Source organism: Aulonocara stuartgranti, assembly GCF_965226115.1.
Source record: "Aulonocara stuartgranti genome assembly, chromosome: 6".
Classification (NCBI taxonomy): Eukaryota; Metazoa; Chordata; class Actinopteri; order Cichliformes; family Cichlidae; genus Aulonocara; species Aulonocara stuartgranti.
In genome coordinates, this window is record NC_138944.1 from 28,838,824 (window position 1) to 28,863,111 (window position 24,288).

The following is a 24,288-nucleotide window of genomic DNA, read 5'->3' on the forward strand; positions in this document are numbered from 1 at the left end:
GTGTGTTCGGATGGGGCTGGGGGAAATGCACTTAGCTTCCAAAGTGAAGCCAATGCAGCAGTGCCCTAAATAGGCATTCTTTTCTAACAGCCACCAGGGGGTGACACCTGTAGTTGCATAAAAGGCTTCAGATCCTACAGAAATCTATGAGATAACAGCACTCTCCCTTTACCTCTGTAAAAACTGACTTGTGTTGCATGTTTTGGGGCATAATGAAAAAAACCTTAAGTCCGTTTTGTAAAGTCTGGTGTCAGAGAGGAGGATTATATTATGTGACTGACAAGTCATTAGCCAGTGAGCGTATAAAACAATTAAAACTGACCTGTTTTAATTGTTTTATGGCCTAAAGTCATGCATGAAGAGTGTAGCCACTTTGAGCATCTGTAGCTGCTGGCTTTCTGCTAGATCTCACCTTAGATAATTTATCTAAATTTCAAATGCAGGACCACACCTCGTACACTCCCCTTCTGCTTCTCTGTCTATATATCTATATATGACGCCCCTGCACTACAAGCTACGAGTTTGTTCTCATTTTTGTTCCTCACCCTCCCTCTCTTTTTCAATTTATTCACTTCTCACAAGTGCATGTGTATCTGCCCATCCCAAGAGCCGACGCCAGTCCCCTCCAAGGCCTTTTCCAAACCGCAAAACAGGTAGCTAGCATTAGCTGATGACACAGAGCTCAAAACTAATATCCAAATATGATCATCAAAAAACCTAGATGGTGCATGCCAAAATGTCAAACTTATGACCAGGTGATGTCATAGTGGACATGTGCATCTTTTATATACAGTTTATGGTCAGCACTCAAATAAACCCACACTATCACAGCAGAGTATTTCCTGATAATTAAAAGATTTCGCTGCCAAATAATAATAATAAAAAGTAGAAACAAATGTATCTAGAAGCAAATACCTACAGCTCACGGTAGGGACATGGTAGCTAAAAGAACTCATTTAAACCTACAAGCATGGTGATGGACAAAATGCTACCAGGACAGCATAGATATAAATCTTAACACAGCTTCAAAGTTATTCCTAGCAAACATCTATGAATCATTTCTTATTTAGGCTTCGAGCCTTAGCCTGTGTCATGGTCTAACCATTAAAACAAACCGTCAGCACCCCGCCTCATATCTGAGGTCAGTCTATTGTGTGTTTCTGCTGCAGATAGAAGGCAAAGTGACACTTTCCTGTTGGTGAGCCGTACACAGGCCTCCCGTGTGCTGTGTGTGTCCTCTGCAAACACTGATTGAACCGCGGGCGTTGCCATGGCTACACGCAGACCCAATGAGAAGCTCGCGGTAGACTGTTGCTGAATGAAAATAACAGAGGCCATTTTGCGAACGAAGCCAAGACATCATTCACTAATAACGAAAAACGGAAACGGAGGCAGAGCCGGTCCATTTCTGGACTGACGCCGCTTCTCTTCTCCAGAGTCGCTAGGGTCGGGACTGCGGCGCGGCTCGCGCATGTAGTCGAGAAAGAAAGGCAGGCGGTAACTTAATTGTGCCGCCTTCTCCTTGGAGTGTCTTAAGGAGAGGGGATAGGTTATTTTCACCGCATTGCTGTCCGAGGCCCAGTGACCCCCCGGGAGAGAGGGAGTAGCCTTCAGTCAAGGTTGGCACAACATCCATGCGCGTTGAAAACAGGTGTACGGTTTCATCACACAGTAGCTCCCGAAGCCGCCGTAGCTTCACGGTGTGTGTCACTTCTGCGCCTGTCCGAGGACTTCACTCGTTTTATATGGAAAAGACATGTTATTAGACATGTTTCGGGAATTTGTCCGGTGAGGTGGCAGCTGTGTTAAGGTAAGTACACACTACCAGTTTGTTGTTTAAAAAACACAGGGGGGCTATATATTTATCTCTCCCTCCGCGTCGCTTTTAGCAGCTGCACCAGCAGCAGCAGCACTAGATCTGACCCTCGGCTTAATTTCGTGGTGTTAGAGCTGGTAAACAAGGCTATTTGGGTTGTTTTAACTGCCTTACAAGCAGTTATGACCCTGCAGTTGTAATTGACGAAACTCGAGAAAATGAATTAGCTTATCCGGGATGCGGTCGGGTCGACTCGGTTTCCATTTAAAGTGCATTCCGGTGGACTGGTGTCTCCAGTGCATTAGAGGAAGATGCGGTTGGGACTGGGAGGATGATAAATGACGAAACCACAAGCTTTTAAGCTTTACAAAGAATATTTCTAAAACCGTAAGGACCGACATTATGAGAGCAGTGTGGGAAGAACATGCAGCCTCCTGATAGTTGTAAACATGAACTGAAATATCCACGTTTAACCTAGATCTTAAACGCTTAGGATAATCTCTATTGTTAGCTTGCACTTGTGCATTGGTCAATACAGTTTCCCGTATGTGTAAGAAAAAAGGATATAAGCGTATAGCAGATATTTATTTTCTAACTGGACGAAGAACATATAACTTATTGAGTTTGGTTTTATGATGATAATAGTAACACTGTTACCCTGCAATTCTTTCATTTCATCTTGTGTGTAATATGTAGAGCAATGCTTCTGCGCAGGGCCACCCTACAGTCATCACTGAGTTGCAGTTTTTCCTTATTCCTGCTTCCTGAGTTCACATTCATCTGCCATTAAAGCTTTATCAGTCAGTCTCTATGCAGATAGGAAAACTCATCTGCTGCCTTGCTGTCTGACTTCCTCAAAGCCATTGCTGTCCCAGTTCAAAACAAGCAAACAAAAATAAAAAGGATAACACAGCTTTTTCTGTCCAGTCTTCTAACTTGGTTAAACGGATGATGTAATGAGGGGCAACGGATAGTATCCGTAAGATGCATATGAATGCTGGATGAGCAGGGAAAATGGGGATGTGTCCAGGATGCACAGACTGTAACACTATCACTCCGGGAACCACATACCACTCCCAGTGAGGCCTACCTTTCTACCTGCCTTGTGAGTGTCTTTTGCTGTGTGTGTGTGTGTGTGTGTGTGTGTGTGTGTGCCTTAGGCCATACTGGCCGGTGTTTCTGATGTTGTCTTTCTTGTATTTCTGTGACTACACACTTCTGTCTCTGATGAGGAAGCAGCGGGCAGGATGCAGTGTGACGAGCAACAGTTGGCTACTGACTGTTTCGCAGAGGACCAATAACAGGGACTTAAATATACACTCATAATGAGCAATCATAGCATTTTTGATTTGATTAATGGCCAGAGAGCCCAAAACTAAGTGTCTCTGTTGCTAACTCAGTTGCACCTGCTAGTTTAGAGTTACTGGGAGAGAAGCTGTGTGGTGCATGTGTGTCCGAGAGGGAGAGAGAAAGAAAGAGGATCAAGGCAGGTTGTCAGGGAATGGGCGAATGTGATACATTTTCTTCTGAAAGTACAGAATGTAGCAGAGGGGGTTACCAGAGGTGGGACCAAGTCATTGTTTTGCAAGTCTCAAGTAAGTCTCAAGTCTTTATCCTCAAGTCTCAAGTCAAGTCTCAAGTAATGTCAGGCAAGTCAGAGTCGAGTCTCAAGTCACTGGTGTAAAAGTCCAAGTAAAGTCACAAGTCTGAAATTTTGAATTTCAAGTCCTTTCGAGTCTTTAAAAAAAAAACGAAAAAAAGCATGTTGCAGTTATATGCTAAATGTAAATATTAGACCATGTAATTTTTAAATCTGTGTATTTCTCAACACATGACAAAATAGTGAACTTAGAAAATATACACAAATTGTGAAATTGCACCTCTTTAAAATGCAGCTCAATTAAACCTAGCTCCAAGAATAATTTTCACCGACAGTTCTGAGATAAGCTGCATGTTATTCTTGGATGCGGTTGTAGGACCGGCTTTAAAATCGCATGACAAAAATATCATACACATTAAAAAAAACTGTATCACCAACGTAGCCTGGACAACATTTGCTAGTTAGATGAAGTCAGCTATCTCATCGTAGCATATTTATATGCATATTTATAATTATACGCTTCTTGGAGTGAGTGCATACACTCATGAAGTTTAGTAACTTCCGGTCACTGCAACAAGCCCAGGTACAGTTTACCGACGGATGGGTGCAGGACCTTGAAATGCACCGTGTAGAAAGTAAAGACCATCGTACGTATCATAAGTTTACCAGTCTCACAAATCGTCGTCATAAATACACATTCCTTAACCGTTTATTAATAGGACCTTTGAGCTCAACGGTAGTTAATTAGCAGTGGAAATAATTTCTGGTAGCATCACAGAAATGTAGCAGTGACAATAATACTGTATGCTGTAATCGCACTGGACAATTAGTGATACAAAACAACTGTTTTACCCTGTGAATAAAAGTATATGTTTTTGTCAATGTACCATAATAACAGAAGCGAAACACAATATTGTGTCAGGACAATTCACTATTTATGCACAATAAACACAATAAATAAAGGAGCATAGCGCGACAATTTCTGTTCAGCGCCAGACTTGCTTGTAACCTATATCACCAATTATGTTAAGAAAAATGACGCATTAACTACAACAGCAGACTGACCTTTGTGGAAATGCTTGGAGCAGACTAACCTGTGAGCTGGAGTGTTCTAGGACGTTATAATTGGTCTTTGAATGGCTGCAATCCAGTCGCATCTTTGTTACTTCGGAAACATGGCTCGAACAATTTCTCTTCAACGACGTAATCCGATAACAACCGATCTCTTTACCCGTCGGCTTCCCGTGGCTGTCATGCGACCAGCTATTGCAGTTAATAACACAACAGCTTCTTGACATTTTTGTGTTTCTTTTTATCGCTGTGTGACTGGTTTCAATTGAAAGCCTGCGTGCGCTAGTACCGCTTGCCACGAGTTCCCAGAATCCTTTGCGGTTCTACCCGTGAATGACGTCACATTTTCAATCTCTATATAATATGCATGTTAAATTTTATATTTGGGGTAAAATATCAAGTCTTTTCAAGTAAACCGGTTCAAGTCCAATTCAAGTCCCAAGTCATTGGTGTAAAAGTCCAAGTCAAGTCACAAGTCTTAGAACATTATTTCAAGTCAAGTCTAAAGTCATAAAATTAATGACTCGAGTCTGACTCGAGTCCAAGTCATGTGACTCGAGTCCACACCTCTGGGGGTTCCTATCACAGTGGCCTTTATTTCACTCTATCATTCTCTCACACTCATTTTTAATTTTCCCATGTCTATTCTTTGTTTTGGTGCCCTCTCTTTTCTCATTGTATCCTCTGCTCTGCTTCCTCCTTTATCTCCCCCTCACTGTGCCCTTCTCCAGAGTCTGATGTCATGGCTCAAGTAGTGTTTGAGAAGTGGTGTGTGCCTGCTCCCAGAGCCCATTAACAATGTCCTGTAGCGTGCATCATAAAGTGTCATGCTGATGACTTTTTTTTTTTTAAATCTCATCTGCTGAGCCACTTTTATCTAAAGAAATCCTCTTTTTTGCACAGTAATCAGTAATTCTTTGTTACTGAACCAGAGATACTTTATTCTGACAAATAAGCAACACATTGTAGCACAAAAAAAGACTTGATACGGTCCTGCATTGGAATCATTTTTGCTTAGTTATCTGGCTGTGCAACAGAGACGGCCCCAAAAAGCTGCTGTCGAGGCCAAATGCTGATTGTGGTGTGCAATGTAGTTGAGTTACCACAAAGACAAAGAAAAGCAAAAAACAACAGAGATGAAAGAAGCATGGATAGGAAACACAAACAATGGCTGTGATGGACAGTTCTGATTCTTTATTAGTCCTACTCCATTGTAGAGACGTTCTAGTAGATCATGACTTGACAGTGGCCAAACCAAAATGACTAACATGAGTGCAAACAAGAGCCCACATTACCGGTTGTTCCACATATTTTTTACACTGCCCCCTGGAGACAGTACACAGCGACAGCACACAGACGCAGGTCAGCCAGCCTCTGTTGCACCTGCGGATGACCATACAGGGACCTTAATCCCACCCAATATGGTTTGCTTAGTGGCAAACTTGTGCATATGTATGTGATGTGTAATAATCAAATGTGTAAAAATGGCATTATCTGTTCTTATAAAATGGACTTGAACACATTTTTCTGGCTTTGTGAAAAACCTCTGCATCTATACACCGCTAGGGATGTTCAAATTATACTGTATCTGGAAAATTAAAAGTCTAAAAACTTACACTGCAAGTTGACAAGTATATCTTCACCTGTATTTCCAGCCAAGATCTTTCCCTAATTTAATCCTTGCACGTCAATCCTATTTCAGTCATGAGGCCTTTTAATCTATTTCAGTGGTTGTAAGAACAACCACAGGTTTCTAAATATAAAGGCTAAACACAGAAAGTAATACACAGCCAGCTTTGTTAAACAGCAGAAACACTAAGCCTCTGAGTACACTGAGTGGGCCTGCTATACCTCTGTTACACTTCATGTTATTCAAGTCCTGCCAGGTGCTTTCAAATTATGGTAAATCTAGAAAAGTGGACCAAAAGCCCGTGCAACACCACATTTACTTGCTGTGGTCACATCCAGCTTGTCATACATCAGATTAAGCCCCGTGTATCCCTATATCATTAGGGGCTGAGGCCTAACCCCACTGACAAAGGGCAAAATGCAGGGCACACCCTCAGCAAGTCACTATACCGTCATAGACAGGGCTACCACATGAGGCAAACATGCACGCTCATACATATGACAATTTTAGAATTATCTACCAACCTAGTATTTGTGTCTTTGAATTGTGAGAGGAAGCTGGAGCAACCTGAACAAAACCCCAAACGGGGACAGGGAGAATGTGCAAACTCATCACGCAAATGCCCCCATCAGACCAGCTGGTTCAAATCTAGAATCGTCTTTGAGAGGGCCAACCAGTACAGTACTTGGCCACTCAAAAATGGCCAGATCTGAATGTATGAGTTATACTGAAGGAGTTCACAACACCAGTTATGTAATACATGTTAAAAAAAGTTTGTAGAAAAACAAATATTATTAAACTATTATATCTCTATTAAAGAGCACGCTGCTTTGTGAATATGCTTTTCCTTTTTTGATCTTCAGATTTAAGTGTTTTCCAGTAAGTGACACTTACTACATGCGCAGCTCTTCTGCTTTTTATATCCTACCACTTACTTAACTGGTAATGGCAGGGCCTTGGAGAAGCTGATAATGAATTAGGTGTTGAAACTGTACGGGTGAGAGCATGTCGACACGGCTACTGTAGTCCAGAGTGGCTCATAGGTCAAAGTGTCGGTGCGTTTGAGTGTGAGTTTGTGTCAGTCACTATAAAAATAGTTTGCTTTGGTACTTTAATAAGATCATTACTAAGCTGCTGCTCTGTCCGTTTACTTTAAATTGTCTTATAAATCATTCTTCCACATGCAGCACTAAGTAGGACACACCTAGAAGAGCCAAAATATGATCTCAAGTAAGGAATGTGGTCAAAAATCTGTTTGCTTTGATGTGTGATGCAGATCCTGCTGCTTGTGTTTGTCATGCCAGGTTACAAGATTAAGTCTATAGTTGATAGCACTTATGATAGAACTTTATTGGTCCCCTGGTACTGCCCTGATTTTGGCCTCAAGGTTGCATCATTAGCACCTGTCAGTTGTCAGCTTTTCACCATACCTCAGTGATCCTTCCCACATGATGAGATGTTTCTGGGGGGGCAACTGCTGTTTGATTATGTTTGTTGACACACTGATCGCTGCTGTGGGGCTTTCAGGAACCCTAAAGTCTGAAGCCTAGGTGTTTGGGAGACATAGTTGGAGGAGCGCTACTCGTCACTGGATCCATTCGTGCCCATGTAGACAGGATTTTTACATTACCACTTCATCATCTGCATGATGACAGCAGGCACAGAGAGTGTTGATCAAGACTTAGCTATGTCCATGTTTGATTTAAAAGTTGGCAACAGGTTTGGCAGAGCCTATGAAGCTTTTTTTTTTTTCTAATTTATGGCCTTATACTAAAATAGTTGCTGGTCAGCTACTGTAGAGTAAGATAAATACATTTAAAATGACAGCAAACTAAAGAGATCCGCCCACTGTTTGGTGGAAGGTTTGTAGTATGAATCTCATCTGTTTTTGTCATATCTCAGGATTTGGTTTATGGAAGCTAATTAATTTCTTTTGTAGTGGCACCTCGGCTCTGCCCGAGCCTTTACCGCACTTTAATTTGTAAGTTGCGGATTCTTGCGCCTCTTCTGTTTATTGTTAAAAACTTGTTTTAAGTGGATGCGTTGGATGTTGTCCAAATAGCATGTTACACAGTAGCTGCCTGGCTGGTTTTAGGTATCCAGGCTCTAAATATGACATGCTAATAGCAGTAGTTACATCATCATTCTAGGAATAGCAGGGAGTCTGGGGTCTAGAGGTGCTTCTGGCTGACCTCTCTCCTGTGTATATTCGGCGTCTGTGTGCATGTGTGTGGTCATTTTCCAAATATACAGTCCCATATGGATTACAGCGCGGGAAAGATTATTAATGGTACAGGTGAGTGGTCATATAATTTGTATATTTAGAGCCTGGTATGACGTTGACAGTACAAGATGTATTTACATGGATTTAAAAAGGGAAAAGAAAAAGTGCAATTGCATGTCATGTCTATGTGGCTGGATATTCACATCTCCGAGGGAGCATTCTTGACACAAAGTCAAGCTGACCACAACAAAAAAGGAAAGAAAGAAAATCTCATGTGAGAAGGATTTAAGACTCCTGTCAGTTTCTGTGTGGATGCTGCCACTTTACATAGCCACAAACTGACAACTCTGGCCACTGTGACATAAAACCTGTTAGGAGGAGATGAGTACATTGAGGTTCTCTTACACCCTTCTCACACCTCAGGCGAGCCTAACATCTGAAAGGTGTATCTACCCGATGTAGCATACAGTAGAATCACTCTGCGACTCCTTTGGAATGTATGAATTGTGTGAACGTGTGCTTAGAAGTAGTTTGTCTTCATGGGCATGCGTGCGCTTATACTGCGTGGCATGCATGCAAACATGTGTGTGGCAAAATAGAGATACTCAGGCCTGTCACTTATCCCCCACCCATCCACACCGGGGGGTTACTTTCCAGTCTCAAAGACAAGCATGCCAGAGTCTGAAAATAACCGTATCTGATCACTGCTTCACCCAAACAGGCAACTCTCTTTCCCTGTCACTCCCACTCTTCGACTCCGTCTCTTAACTTTCTCCTCGGTCTGTTGTCTCTGTGCTTCCCAGGCATTGAACGGGGATCTTGGGACTAAAGCTTGAGCGGGAGGAGATACTTGTCCTGAGCAGAGGAGAGAAAGTGGAAGGCACAGGGGGACTTTAAGTCACAACGCCATACGTGACTCTTCTTAGCACTTCTCCAGTCTTTTGGGTTTATGACGGTAAGAGTTACATTTACTTTACTTGATGGACCATTGCACCTGCACTCTGTTGTCTGCAGTGGGGCAGGATTGCATTTCGTTGGCGTTCACAGGAAAACCATTTTTATTAAAACAAATTTAAATCCGAGTGTGGATATTTTGGATTTAACCTGTCCTAATATCTTATATTGCTTTCTTCAAAGACCCTCTTCAAGGCACGCAGATATTGCAGCGCTGTCTACTCGGTTGTCATGTGTCTATATTTACTTGTTATGAACACAGATGCTTTAAAAAGATTTAAATTAAAAGAGATCCGAATAGCTTTTACAGCCCAAACACCCAAAGGGAATAGTATTTATCTGTGCTGCCAAAACCAAAAATTATAGCCCAAGAGTAGAATTTTTGTCTTTTGTGACAGTGGACAGAGGAAATGGTGTCAAATAAAAACAGCGGTTTTGACCGCGGTCACCTAAGAAATAGGATCACAAAAAAAGCTTAGATTACAGTTGTGAGCGTTAACTTCCTGAGCATGACTTTATCAGATTTTTGTGTATTTGTTTGTTTGTAAATATATTTATAAGAACTCCGTAACCTCTTAACTTTTGCCCCAGAATCCTTTCCCTCTTCGGGCCCTTTTACATACTTCAGTCTCTTGTTACAGCCTTTTTTCATGGTTTCTTATTTCCTATTCAACAAAAGCCATACACCAATTCCTCCATTAGGCCAATCTCAGAGGTGTTGTGGAATGTCACCTTGACCCCTTGGGTACACAGTAAGGGGTGGTTCCCAGCCTCGGTTTGTATCACGGGCGGCTGGATTTGTTTTCTTCCGGATCTCACATACACAGTCACTTTGTGCGTTCCCTGCAAACGTCACAGGGCAACCTCTTCTTTTTTTTTTTTCTTTTTTTTCTTCATTCATATGCGTCATTCCAGCCTCATTAAAACTGATTGCAGAGGTCAGCGATACTTTTGTAAAGGTTTTTTGGTTAGATAAATCTTTTTGTTGCTTTTATAAAGTCCACGCTTCATTGTAATGAATAGTTTTCTTCTTCAGCTGATGGCATTTGCTTGGTTAGATGTGTGTCATGTGGAGTGGCAGTTCTATGAAGCTGGTGTTATTAGAAAAATTAAATGAATCTGGCATGAAATCAGGGATTTTTTTTTTCTGCAGTGTCTGTGTTTAAAATTAAGGATAGAATATTTTGTGGTAGTTATGATTATGAGCTTACCCGGGCTGTTGTTTCAGCCCTTCTTTTCCGCATTCCTGATTACTGGTTGTTTGTTCTAAAGCTGAAAATTTTTTTATTTTACTGAATCAAAGCGAATGCAAGGCTCTTATTTGAGGCTCTCATGCAAATATATAGAATCCTGGAAATAGGAAAAAGTTTTTTCTAATGTTCTTGACCAGCTTCGAGGTTAAAAGGTCACGGCTAATGGCATTAAATATAGCGCCTCCTCTAATCAAGTTCCTCTTGTCTTCATGCTCGACACTTAACACTGGTACCTGGGGAATCCAGACTATGCATGGGGAATTTAATCTTGGGCACAACAGATAGCCCTGCCGCTTCAGCGTACCTCCTGTCTCAAATCAAAAAATATATTTTTGAACTGTTTGTCTTAACAAAGTCTTAGACGTAAACACTTTGTTTTACATATTGTAATTTGGAATTTCTTTTTGTTGTCATCTCTCTGACGTGTTTGCATATTTTCAGGATACATTTCTTTACCTCGTCACACTTTGTCGCCCTCGAGATGGGCGTGTTTACTCGTAGCATGTGGAAAAACTAACTTCTGCATCCTCTGCAAGCACAAAGGAAAATATTGCTTTTATGAAGTCCACACCAAGTTGTAATGAATAGTTTTCATCGGCTGATGGTATTTGTAGTTCAAACATCATATTTTAAACTCAAAATGTTTCAGATTCCAAGCTGAACAACAGTTGTTCTTCCTTCACTCAGAAAGCTGGAGCTTGACTATTACATTACGTCAAAATGACAAGTCAGGAAACGCTCAAGCTTCATCTTTGAAATTGCTTTGACATTTAGCCTAATGTCACACTGTCCTCTCATTTGCTCACTCTATTATCTTCTCGTAGCTCTGCCTATATTAGCTTGTTGTGTGGGCTGCAGTCTGAATAATAGTTTTCAAGCTTTTGTTAGATATCTTTGTGTGTGTTGTGCTTATTCTTAAGGAGCCGGCATGAAACTGTGGCAGCTCTAAATGTATTGTTGAGCGGGGCTGCTCAGATGTGTCCTCGGGCAGCTTTTGGCACAGAGCTTACATAATGCAACTAATATAATTTTCCATTTTCAGTAGGATGCCAGTTATTTTGCACTTCCTTCACTAAACACAACACAATAGGAAGGTTTTCTCTTCATCTCTTGATTTTATTAGATTTCTATGCACTTTTTTATTTTTAATTTTTAAATTGCTCTCTCCTTACACACAGAGCACATCATAAATTCTGTATAGGAAGACTGAGATAACAAACCCACCAAGTGTCACATCCAATTCATTCTTTTTCTCCCATATCCCCGACTCAAAGTACCAGGGATTGTGTTACATAATTGCATTAGTGCTCTCGGGCCAATGGCTGTGCTCGTTAGCGTCGTTGTGATGCAATCTGGAGAACACACTCTCTGTTGTTTGCCGTATGGGCAGTGAGTGGGCACGCAGGGTCAGTGTGTTGACCTCCCCTGTCCATTCTTACAGCCAGAGGGGAGGGGGGTCCGCTAATGAGTGGCAAGGTTGAGCAAACAAGGCTGATAACAGAGACTTTGTTGCAAGTGGTTGTTGTTCAACTACTGGCAGTAATGTGCTGGTAGAACAGTAACATGGCACCGACAAAACATTCCTGCATCTAACAACAAATACTTTAGAGCTTTTGTGAGAGGCTTAAACTGTGTTCTGCTTGAGGATTGAAGCTGTTCGTTTTGTACTTTAGAAAGGTTTCGTTTTTTTAAAGGAATCATTAAAGACCATTTATTCAGATTTAGTGGTATGGACGGGTATTTAACATACTTCTAACAGGCTGGAGTGCAGGGCCTAAACTGTTTCATGGTTCGAGTAATCCGCTTTTCTAAAGTGAATTGCAGGTCAGAAGTTTCTTAAGGTATGTAGGAAAGGCAGCATGCTGAAACAATAGCACCTCAATCATATGAATGGGAAATGACCGGCATATTACCAGGAATCATTGTGATGTGGCCATTAAAGGATTTTTAACACCGCTGCTCAGCAGAGATTTTGACACATGCCTCTGTGTTAAAGTGCTTAAAATCACCGTGACATGGATTACTCATCGCTTTCTGAATGTAATATTTAAATCTGACTTTGTTGCCACCATTATGGGAGGTTATATTTTTCATTACTTTGTTAGGACATTTGTGTGGCTAAATGATGCCAAGATACTTGGAGTTTTAAATTAAGCATAGACAAAAACTTGTTTTTTTTTTTTATGTTCTTCATTATTTGAAAAAGGAAAAGGTTACAAGCTCTTAATGCTTCCTCTGCAGCTTTATTAAAAGGCTTATAAACTATTTCAATGTTTACTTTTATTAATATTTGTTGGGCTAACGTGGCTACAGTGTCCATTTAAAGCACAGTGGGCAATTCTTTTTACTGTTTTGATTCTTTCGTTTCTTTTACCACAATCCCACACTCCCCACATTTTTACCACAAAAATGCAACACTGAAGAAAAAAAAGCAAAAAATTTGGCTCAGTTTCAGTAATTAAGGAATGAAGCAATGCTAAATCCTGCCTTTTTTGGAGGGGTTGTTGTCCCCGTCGGTTTGGTTTCAGTCTGGTCATGTCTTGACTGAGATTTATGTTGAATCTCCCGGGACCTTCTGTTTCCCTGTTTAAAAAAGGAGTTTGTTTTCTCTGATTCCTCCTAGATAGGTTTTCCAGATTTCTCTGTTTGCTGTTGTTGTATCTGCGTAAAATGCACTGGCCTGGCTGTTACTGTGTAGCATCCCTACAGGTAATACGCAGAGCACACATTCCAACTCGTGTCCATTAATATTTCTGCTGCAGTATTTTTTGTTTTTTGCTTCTTCTTTTTCTCACTGAAGCTTGTAACAAGCATTTTGAACATTGATAAAGCTGTTTTAACATTTTGCAATATGCTGAGTATTGCAATAACATAAACTGTGATTCATCACCTTTTTTCAACTGCGAAGTATGTTCAGAAAGTTATACTTTGTCAGTATCTTATTGGATAAGAAAGATATTGACAAACTTGTCTCACATCTATTATTTTTTTGCATTAAAATCAGATCAGAGTGGTTGTGAGTGTACAACGCCCTCAAGTTCTGGGTAGTCACCACGGGTTATGTGGCAGAACGTGGGGAAAATTCAATACAATCACCAGGCTGCCTCTGACTTTTGGTGACGTACGGAGGCCGCTGTCATATTTTACTTGTGTGACTGCGCCGTTAACTTGTTCTAAATTAAAAGGGCAACTTTGTCAAGCTAAGTGTGTCCAGTGTTTGTTTTTGTTTTGTTTTGTTTTTTTCAGGTGAACTGATTTAATATAAGTTTGCTCATCTTGGGATGAGTTATCATTTATAGTTTTTGATATTTGGTGCCCCTGTATTGATACAATATTGCCATGCAAAATATTTCAATGCTCTGTTGTATCAAACATTTTCCCCACCCTTAGAGTGCAGTCGGGCACATCAGCTGGTCTCCCCAGAAAATAAAGAGTAACAATAAAATTGGTTTGTTTGATTTACGCAACTTATGTGCACAAATCTCAACTGTAAACAGACAAGAAGTCAAAGAAGACATTGCTGTGGTTATAGTTTGTCAAAACAGAGGCCCAAAATATCAAAGTCACTTTATATGGAGAGGCATGCCCAGCCTCACCTTCAAGTAAGCAGCAACAGCCAAACCAAGCTGGACATAAAGTTGATATATAGCTGTTCTGTTTTTCTGACATCATACGGATGATGAATCCGGGCAGCTCTGAGTCTGTTGTTCTCAGTTCTGTGTAAAATACAGAGATTTAATATACTGCAAATGCTACCTATTAAATGTATTGATTACTCATAGTCCAATAAAGCTATCATATACAGTGGTCTTAGTGCATTGATTTACATATTTTTTCCTCAAGACCAATTGATCATTTAAAGAGTAGGTACAGTTTCAGTCAGCCAGAGTTTACATTGGTTTAACTTTGGCCTTTATGTTGATGTAAATGTAATTAAAGCTGCCATTGAAGCAGGCTGGCTTTGTGTTTTGCAGGACTGTGTGCACACAGAGTTTCTGGTTGTATATGAAACACAAAGGTGTGGTCAGTGCAACTGTTTGTTTTGGTCTCAGATGTTCCTCCAGTGGGACATTCAGGGTCATATGCAACACTTTTAACAGATTTGCTACAAATTTTAATCTGTGAGTGCATCTTAGTGAGTGACCACTTCAGTACCAGAACCTTTGAGGCTGATGTCCCCTCATCACTAATGACCATTCACTCTCACCTGGTGATTTTCCCCCATACACACTCTTCTGCATAATCTTGAACAGCAAAGTATTGTTTTTATAATTATTTTTTTTCAATGCAGTTATAGCTTATAAGAAAACACCATCAGTTGTATAAGGTCCGTTTAGCAGGCACATGATATTGAAAAGTGCTTCTCTCAGCTCTTTAAGTACTCCCCCTAAAAGATGGTGGCATGTTTATTCTTAAGACTCTTGTTTTGTTTATGTCAAAGCAGTCAGTGACTAATGGTATCCTGTCGAACACTTTTTGAGGGCATATCTTTATTTTTCACAGCATCCTAGCTAAGTGACTGTTGTTGTTTTGTTTTTGTTAATACTGGCAAAGACACTTGTTCCTTCCGGTCTTTGGTGGTCCAGCTTTGTTGTGCTGTCTCCGCTCGGATTTTATGAGATAATTAAAACAGCGCTCAGATTACACATGGAATTTCCCATACATGTACTCAAACTTATCAGTTGTTTTCAGAAGGACATTTGTGTCAACACGTGATTGATTAAGTCAACAATATTAAAAGTCTTCCTGTTTAAGCTTACCATGTGATGAAGGGAAGGAAAATTAAGAAAACGGCTCATGGTGAGAAACTCAGATTAGCAAAAATGTTTTTCTAGTACTGACACAAAACAACACAAACTTCCTCTTACAGTAACAGTCTCTTGTCTATAAATAAAGTTTATAAAGTTTAAGCCCTATTAGTCCAATAATGTAAACCAGGTAGGTCTCAGAGGGCCACATGGCAGACTAACGAGACTTGATGGCCCCGATACTGGACATCACAGCTTTCTGCAGCTTCTAGCTCTGAGTTGTATATTTGCTGTCCCACAGCTATTACACTCAGTAATTATATACACACTGGTCTCCAGAGTGGCCAACCGATGTCTAAATTACAGTCGGTGGAAAAACCACAGCAAAGTAAAAAAAAAACAAAAAATGTCTCGAAAGAAACTTGACATACCAACTTTAAAAAGTAGTACAAGAATCCAAAGCATCTTGCTGGAAAACAAAGTCCTCTTCTTTATTATTGAGTATTTATTTAAGGTTTTGAGAGCTGACAGAGTATCAGATGTTTGGTCTGTCTGCATTTATTTCCAGGCTTCCTTTTCAAGCAACACAGTAAGCATTTATTGTACTATTCTTAGTTAGCGTATTGTCTGTCTTGTCTTAATGTTGGTTTAAAATGGAGCACTGTAACAAAAAATAATTTCCCCCAGGGATCAATAAAGTATTCTGATTCTGATTCTGATTCTGATTTTAGGGGAGTATTTGCAGGATTATTTTGGAAACTTTCTTTCAAATAGAGTGAGGCACATGCTAAAGAGCTACTAATGGTCTATCCCAGGCTTTAGACGGGGTTGCTAGATTGTATTTAAAAGCTTTAAAAAGCTCTATATTGACAAGCAGGCAGAGTTGAACTGAGGTGTTGAGCCCGGAGCGTTTTACTTCCAGTGTGTAGCCTTAATATTACACCACGGCCACAGCTGCTGTGTCGCCGCTGATCTGTCCCCAAGAAACATGATGCTGTTTATAATCTGACCATCATTTGGACGCCGACAGCCTGCGACGCCAGACCCATGATTTACCCCTGGGTGCCTGCGCGCGTGTGCGTGTGTGTGTGTATGTGTGCGTGTTTGTTTCTGAGAGCAAGATTTATGAGGACACAGGGTATGAGGGTGAGGATTAGGTCTTGAGGGACAGAAAGTATCCCATGTTGTCTTCATGCACTCCCACAAATATTAGGATTTTATTTGCCAACCAAAATTAGCTGTGTTTGGAAGAATGAAGCAGTGAATATGGATAAACTAATCAAAGACATGGTGCTTGAAGGTTATGTCAAGAAGAATACAGATTAAAAAAGAATTTGTCAGTAAACGTTACTTCATGATAAAAACATGCTGATCCCATCTCTTATTGGGTGATAAGCAGGATACCTCTTGTAATTTAATTTATCTATTTAATGTACTCTTGTTTCGTTCCATCTCAGGGTGAGTTTGCTTATATAACTGCTTTACTGTGGGTCTACCCTGCTCTGAAGCAGATGGACACAGGGCTGAGCAGAGGAAAGTGTAGTAAAAATAATATTGTGTAACTGTAAGTGATAAAAGATTCAGCACTCAAAATCTCAAAGCCAGGGCAAAATATCTATAAGTTATGATAATAAAGATCTATGGCCAAAATAAAAACCCTTACCTGATTTATATTTGGCCCACCTCAACTTGTTACACACCTCTCGAGCATTTTGAGCTCACTGTGTACCTGCTACATTTTATCCTTTTGCACTTGTGCCTCTGCAGTGCATGCTGAATCTCCCCCATTGTCAAAGTGACTACCCTTCAGCTTGATTTTGAATTTTGGAAAGTGGTTGAAGTTGCAGGCAGCAAAGATTGGCACCTAGTCCAGGTGGTGAGTGAAGGTTGTGTTTGTGTGGCTAGAAAACACAGTTATAGTACAGCTGACGGTCTCAGCCTTGGGGTCGAGGATATGATGCAGCTGAAAACTGCTTCTGCATCGCTGTTCTCATCAATGATGATGCTCCTTACAGTCAAGTGAGGAGCATTATCAGGCCAAAAGGGTGATCTAAAAGGACAACCTTATTGGGTGACTGGCCAAATCAGGTAAGGCCTCAGTCACACTGGCTTGGGCCATTTGGCAACCCCCTGGCAACCTCTGGTTGCTGTAGTCTATTCCCCCAGTGTTGGCTGGAGGCATCTGGCTGATGCCTGATAAAAATCAGTTGAAAAGAGGTTGTTGCACAGATGCCCCTCATCTACAAACACTCGCCGTCTACTCTCCAAGCTGAGAAACTTTTCAAAGTCCAACACAATCTGGAAACAAAGAATGTTTGCCTTCATAGTAAAAGTTGTTCATAACTGCTGCAACCAACACGTTTCAAAACATTTACTATGAAGGAAAGTAGTCTCCATCCCCCGTTTGCATCACACTTCTTAGTTTTACTATTGCTTAGCAAGTAGTTTGTTACTATTTGTAGAAGATTCTGTGTCTTCAATTGGGAACCAAAGCAATCACAAGAAGGTTTGTCGTGCAGCACTGTATACCCCTGCAACCAAATCGACTGTCAACAGGCTCCCACGACACACTTTTCCCTAGTGACTAGTGGTTACCAGGGGTCTCCAGTCTCTACGCCTGCGTCAATTGATTTCACAGCAGATGCTAGCAACTGTCTGCTAACCGATCAGGGATTATAGATTTTTCCCTCATGGCGGGTAGTTTCCTGATGGTCTTTAGCCCCAAATGAGTTTAAGCTCTGTGTGACTGGGGCCCAAGACAGTTTCATCACACCTTGTGCATTTCTTAAAACCATTACAAGCAATCAAATAGAATCTGCTGACAGGAAAATAAAGTCCCTGTGATGGTAGATGTCTTTCACTATGTTTTGTATTACAAGTTAATGGTTGTAGCTGCATGTTTTTTGTCTTTTGTTTGTTATGTGTACATAAACTACTTAGTTGTAAATGAAATGGTTCTGAGAGGCTGGTGCTGTAGTTACTTGTATAGTTAGCAGCAATAAATGTTTCTTAGTTACTTCAAACTTAGTCTGTCATTAAAACTGTTTTGTATTTATCTCCTTGTTAAGACTGGAGTTGTGAGTATGGTCTAATACAGTATGTACTAAAATGCTGGGTCATCCATCTCGTGCCACTCATTACTGGGGACAACTGCTAAGGCAGTTTACACATTTATGTCAGAATACAATTGCATACCGTCCCCCAAATAAGCACCAGTAAATGACAGCTGTAATTATCAGGACCTCACATGCGTGCAAAGAGGCCCTAAGCTGTCACAGTGTTGAAACAAATGTCTGGTGATACATGTGTTTTGTTGGTGAATATAATCTGTTTCATCCTTTTTAACAAACTGGCAACATACAGCTATGGGGCATATAGCCCAAACATCTGTGCATTTCTCTCCTCAGCTCTAAGAATAGAAAGATAAAAAACAGAGTTAAACAGAATCAGGCAGTGTTAGCGATGTGAGTCTTGTTTCTTTGTAAAACAGGTGTGCTGTTTGCTTGTCAGTTGTAATGATTCTTTGCCTTTGATTTGTGTCCTTTTCCTGTCACTCGTATATCCAATAGTTTATATAGTTTATATAGTTTTTTAGAAATCATTTATTGCTGTTTCTCAGTGAAAAATGATCTATTCCATGTTTACAAAATACTATCATGCACCCAGCCTGCCATCATTTCTCAGAATGGAAAAAAAGCCAAATTAGTGAGCACACTAAAAACTAATCACAGTCATATGCTTGGTTGCAGTAAAGCAGGTACCTCGCTACAGTTTTGTGTTTTAACACCGGAATCTCCAAAATCTGCTTTTGAGGTTTTACCCTCAAGAAGATCTATTTGAGGTCTTGGATTTGAAACTCTATTCAAACAGTTTAAATCTCTTTCTAAAATACTTTGTATTTTGTTTTGTTTTTTAGGAAAGTGTGTGCCCCTGCTGCCGATCAGTAAGAAGTGCTCTTCAATATGAATACAGGTACAGTATATATCCAAAAACAAGTACAGAGTGCAGCGTTTACAGGATCGTTGGGAAGTCCCCCATCCACCTGTCCGATCCATGTCTTGCTTTTGTTTGGAAAAGTTAAAATAATTTTGTCATGTGGGTTTATCAGCCATGACGGTGATGAGCATACATGAAACTTTTACTACAAAACAGTGTCTTATATAAGACTTCAGGTTATAAGTGTAAAATGTATTCATCTATGAGAAAAATGGGAGAAATATAACAAGAAAGAGCATGTTTTACATTTCTGCCTGTCGTCATGTCATGATCATAAAATCATTAGTTTGGGATTTTTTTTAAATTTATTTTTTGGTAATAACCCAGTTCAGAATCACGTTGATTTAAAAACAACTAATGTCTCACTTTATCTCTTGTAAATATTTAGGTTAGTGGAAGCTAATGCAGTAAATCATATTGACTTTGATTTGTTCACTTTTGCAGTTCTCGTGTTTGCACAGCTTTTTCCTAATTTTCTATTGAGTGCCAGTAAAAATCAGCTACTTGAAATGCATGTGCTTTGCCTCCAAATCTGCCTTTGTTTGCAATATTGTTACTGTAATTATTATCTTTCCGGCTGAATGCATTTGTTTATGGCAGTATGCGCACAAGCATGTGCATGTATGCTTCAGCTTTTGCTTCTATGATCATCTGCCTGGCTGTGATTTCTCAGATAGCGGAGGATATGCTCGCAAATGTGTGGCCTTGTCACTCATGCTCTCTCCCATGAAGAGGGTCCAGAGCTCACCAAATCTAGCCACAGGTACTAACACTCATAAACATACAAATGAACATAACTATTTCCCAAAATAACCCAAATAAAAGGCCGCTGCAAGTGTTGGCTGAGCCAAACTATCGGTCAAGGACATGAGGTACATCTAAGTGGCTTGTTGTTGTTGAAAATCCTGTTATGGCTTGAACACATTTGAAATACTTTGAAATAGGCTGTGGCTGCCTCGGTATGCTTAAGCAATGTTTGGATTGTGGGATGCTATTTTTTCCTAATCAGTTCATTGTGTAATTCTTTCATTTCCTTTTGTTCATTTCCTTCTTTTGCTTCCTTCACTCATTCGTCATATTTGTATCTATGTGCTGTTATTCTTTTGCTTCTTCTTTGTAGAAGTGATATTATGTTCTCACATCCCACAATGTCTTCTCCCTGTCTATGTGTATATTACCTTAATGTTTTTAAAGGGTTTTTTTAATATATGTTTCTTTTTTTGGTTAGGCATTACACTGTTTCCTTGACCTAAGCTAAATTATCCTCAGATACTCTGTGTACAGAAAATGGCATCGTTAATGAAATTACTGTTACACTAGATTCACCACAGAGTACTATTGTTTGTGAGTTCAGTGTTAAATTAGATTACAGTTATTTGATTGTATTTTTAGTCATAGGAAGCAAGTTCAGTCACTGAAGCAAATGCTGATATTTTTTTATGCCAGGAGTTTGAAATGCAGAAAAAAATCATTTTGGCATAGATTTTGATATTACAGTTTGATAACTGTCTCTATAGAGTCTCGATTTCTTTGATTTCCTTTTAGATAATTTCAAGTTCACTCAAAGACATTTTTAGGTTATCTCACATATTTTCCTAAAGCTCCAACTTGCCTTTCTTGAAGTGGCTCATAGTGGATTTTAACGTTTGCTTTAGATGATGCTCCTGTTACAGCGTGAAGCGTGAAAATTGCTTCAAGAATGAGTTTTCTGTCTCTATCCTTTAAGCTGACGGGAAAGCAACCTCAAGAGGAAACCCACAGACACGTTGTAGCATGCAGGGGGGGAAATCATTAGCTGTTAAAAATGCAGTAGAAGCAGTTCTTGGTAATTAGGTGTGAATTGTATCTTGATGTTTAAGAGCTTTTTAAAAATGTTTGCACAGTAGGTGTATATTGGAGTTTGTTGCAGAGATGAATGTAAGGAACACTCAGCCATGTTGCTTATTATTGCTGTGTCCTTTTTTCCCCAGGGAGTGATTCTCACTCATCGGACTTGGGTAAGTGCCTGATGCTTTTGGTGATTTCTGGTGGACAATCCTAACACTGCTGTAAAACATCCCACATGATCCCAGCAAACTTGGTCAGAAAACATTAGTAATGGTAAAATTACTAAATTTATCTTCAGATTCTTGGCGGTCACACAGCGCAACAGACGGCCTTAAAAACGGAGATGCTAGCAGCTCATCGCTTGCTGCCAAAGGCTTTCGCAGCGTCAGACCCAATCTGCAGGACAAAAAGTCCCCCTCACAGGTGAAACATCATTCACAGTACACTGACAGACACTCACGCATTTATTTCTGTTGTTGCTATTTAAAATTTAATTACAAGTGTAATTTCATGATGTGATGTGCTTCTGTTGGCTTTTGAGTGTCTGAGTGGGGAAAAAAGTTATTTTTAACGTCATTAGGAATTTGGATAATATACATATATTGTTGCTATATTCTGAAACAAGTCTTTTAAACTTTCTGATCTCATGCTTTGTGCTGATGATTTTTTTTTTCTGTTTTGTTTTTCTTTTTTGCTGTTTGAACTTACATTGGTTGCCACTTTCTAATTGGCTAACAAGGATATCAGTCCATTGCCATTGCCACCCCCCAGAAAAGAGAGTTTTCACTTCTCGCCTGCAGGCACTAATCCTCAAAATTACAGTTCCCTTATTGGCCTGGCTAATGATTTGAGTCCTGGAATGCTAACAATCACTAAAAATGAGCAAGCAGTCTTGAAAGAGTCCTACACTGTAAGAAGCACATCATCCTACTCATACTCAGAAACCAGTGCAAACACAGTCCAGCAGCTGAATGAGTCCGTTGTCTCGAATGACACAAGCAATGCTAATACAAAAGAACGTAAGGTGTCTTCCCTTACACTAACTCCTGTCACCATCCCTGACCCTCCTGCACACCTCAATTCTTGTGTTGATCCCCAACATAAGACCCAAACCACAGGGTCCCCTCCACCCACTTCCTCACCTCCACAAAGAAGTCCCATCCTATCTCAACCCGTGACACAGACAGCTTCGATTTCTGTCCGCTTGGACAAAGAGAATAAAAAAAATCCTGCTTCATCTAAGACAAACTCCAAAGTGGAACTCGAGGTCTCAGATCAAATGGCAGCTCCAGCTCCATCCCAGGTGGAGATGACGAAGCCTCCTCCTGCAATTCCACCAAGGCCTTCTCCTGCAAAACTGTTGGTACATAACTGACTACAGACCGGTACAGCAGAGCAAAATACACAGTTGTGTTCATTTAAAGGTCACTTTAATCCAGACACTGGGTTTATGTCTTGGTGACATCAAGACTGATTAAAGGGTAACACACCAACTGCATCATGTCACTTGGTTGCAGTAGGTCCCCAGAAATAACAGAAGTAGTCAAGCTACTATTACAGTGATGGCCCAAATTCTAAACTAGCTTCTTTTCTTATATGTTGAGTCTGACTGTGGCATTCTGTTAAAGCAGATATACCGTAGGGGTTTTAATGCATGTCTCCTACTTGTGTGTGTTGCCCTTTAGTTCATTCTTGTTCTTGATAATACCTTCCACTGAACCAAACAGTGATTCTACATTTGTGTGAACTTGTACTGCATTTTAACCAAGTGTATAATATGTTGTACACCACAGTTAATTACCATGTAATCTGGTGCTTTTTCTGTAAAGTGTGAATTAACAAAACATCTTCAGTTTCCAGCATTAATGCGTTCAGAAGAGGGTGCTGCAGCTTTATGACACAGTGTGGTTTCACAACAGTAATTCACCTGTTGTCACATGTTATTTTTACACATCCCTTTTGACGCCATGTCTAATAAATTATATCACTAAGCACTCTCCTCCTTTCCTCCTTTTCCAATGAATTACCTTTTATTCCAACCTCAGGGGCCTCCCTCGCCTGACCCCACAGCACGGCACTCCCCCTATCGCTACCACAGCTCAGAGTCACTTGACTACCTGTCAGGTCTAATGCCCAAGGCACTATCACCCACTCCGTATGTCCCAAGTGGAGCTGGTGGCACAGCTGGTGCGGCCAGCGGGCCAAGCCACGGCGCAGTCAGCAGTGTGAGCTGTGCCTCGCCCTCGGCTTCCCCCGTTACCGTGTCAGCTCTCAGCCACTACTCGACATCCACGGTCGGTCTGCTGGACGAGCTGCAGATCTGTAGCCTGGACTCGCCTGTCGCCTCACCCACGCCATCGCCCACTCTGAGCCATGTCTCTACCTACACGCCCACTGCTGGCCGTGATGATGTGCTAACAACCTCTGTGGCCTCCACTGCTGCAGCAGCCACTTTCACTAATGTAATTATCCAAGTCACATCTATAACATACATCATTACCAAGAACAGTTGGTTCCCACGCTCCCTCCACTCATTTTGATGGCTGAATCAGAACTCTACAAAGTGTGTGATCACTACCAATTTTTAACTTTCACTAACTGTTATCTACACCCTACCTGTCAGATACTGAAATTAAATCCAGCCCTCTTCGTTCCCTTATTATGTTACTGTCTGTACTCATTCAAACATGTCTATGCGTGTCTATATTTCTCCTTTTGTCGTTTTTGCCATCGTGTTTCTTAAGGCCAGTTCATATCAAAAATTCATGATGCAATGGAGTGATTTTTCTAAGGTGAAGGTGCAGTACTCTGCTGGAAGCCATTAGCTATGGATTATTAGCATCTAAAAAGACTGAACTCCTGCTGTTTTTCTTCTTTCTTTTTTTTTTTAGTACTGCAGCATGTGTTTGGACTGTAATTATGTGACCATTCAGCTCATTATATTACACTGCAAATAGACATATTCTACTTTATTGTTTCTCTATGTTATGCTAGGAGAACATACATGTGTATGCTGTGTTTGCAGTTATGCAAGTATGATATTGAAAGCAGTAGATTTCATTTTGGTAAACTTGTTTCTTAGTATTTTAATCTAATTTTTGCCTTTGGGGAGAGCATGCAGTGCTTTGTAAATGCATGTAACTACACTGCTAATCACTATGTGGATAAC

General features: G+C 40.5%; 1 protein-coding gene across 5 annotated transcripts in view; it reads left to right on the plus strand.

The window, feature by feature from the left end:
• The first annotated feature begins 435 nt into the window (after positions 1-435).
• The window catches only part of sorbs2a (sorbin and SH3 domain containing 2a), a 53,655-nt gene continuing 29,802 nt past the window's right edge, over positions 436-24,288 (plus strand). For 2 of the 5 annotated variants that reach the window (XM_082536942.1, XM_082536943.1), the window contains exons 1-7: positions 444-1,810; positions 9,145-9,296; positions 19,213-19,268; positions 19,966-20,055; positions 21,263-21,289; positions 21,418-21,542; positions 23,165-23,581. In XM_082536942.1, the coding sequence (XP_082393068.1) occupies positions 19,259-19,268; positions 19,966-20,055; positions 21,263-21,289; positions 21,418-21,542; positions 23,165-23,581 (669 nt within the window). In that variant the 5' untranslated portion in view covers positions 444-1,810; positions 9,145-9,296; positions 19,213-19,258. Of the gene's footprint in view, positions 1,811-9,144; positions 9,297-19,212; positions 19,269-19,965; positions 20,056-21,262; positions 21,290-21,417; positions 21,543-23,164; positions 23,582-24,288 lie in introns of all 5 variants that reach the window. The other 3 variants (XM_082536944.1, XM_082536945.1, XM_082536941.1) reach the window with 2 other exon arrangements.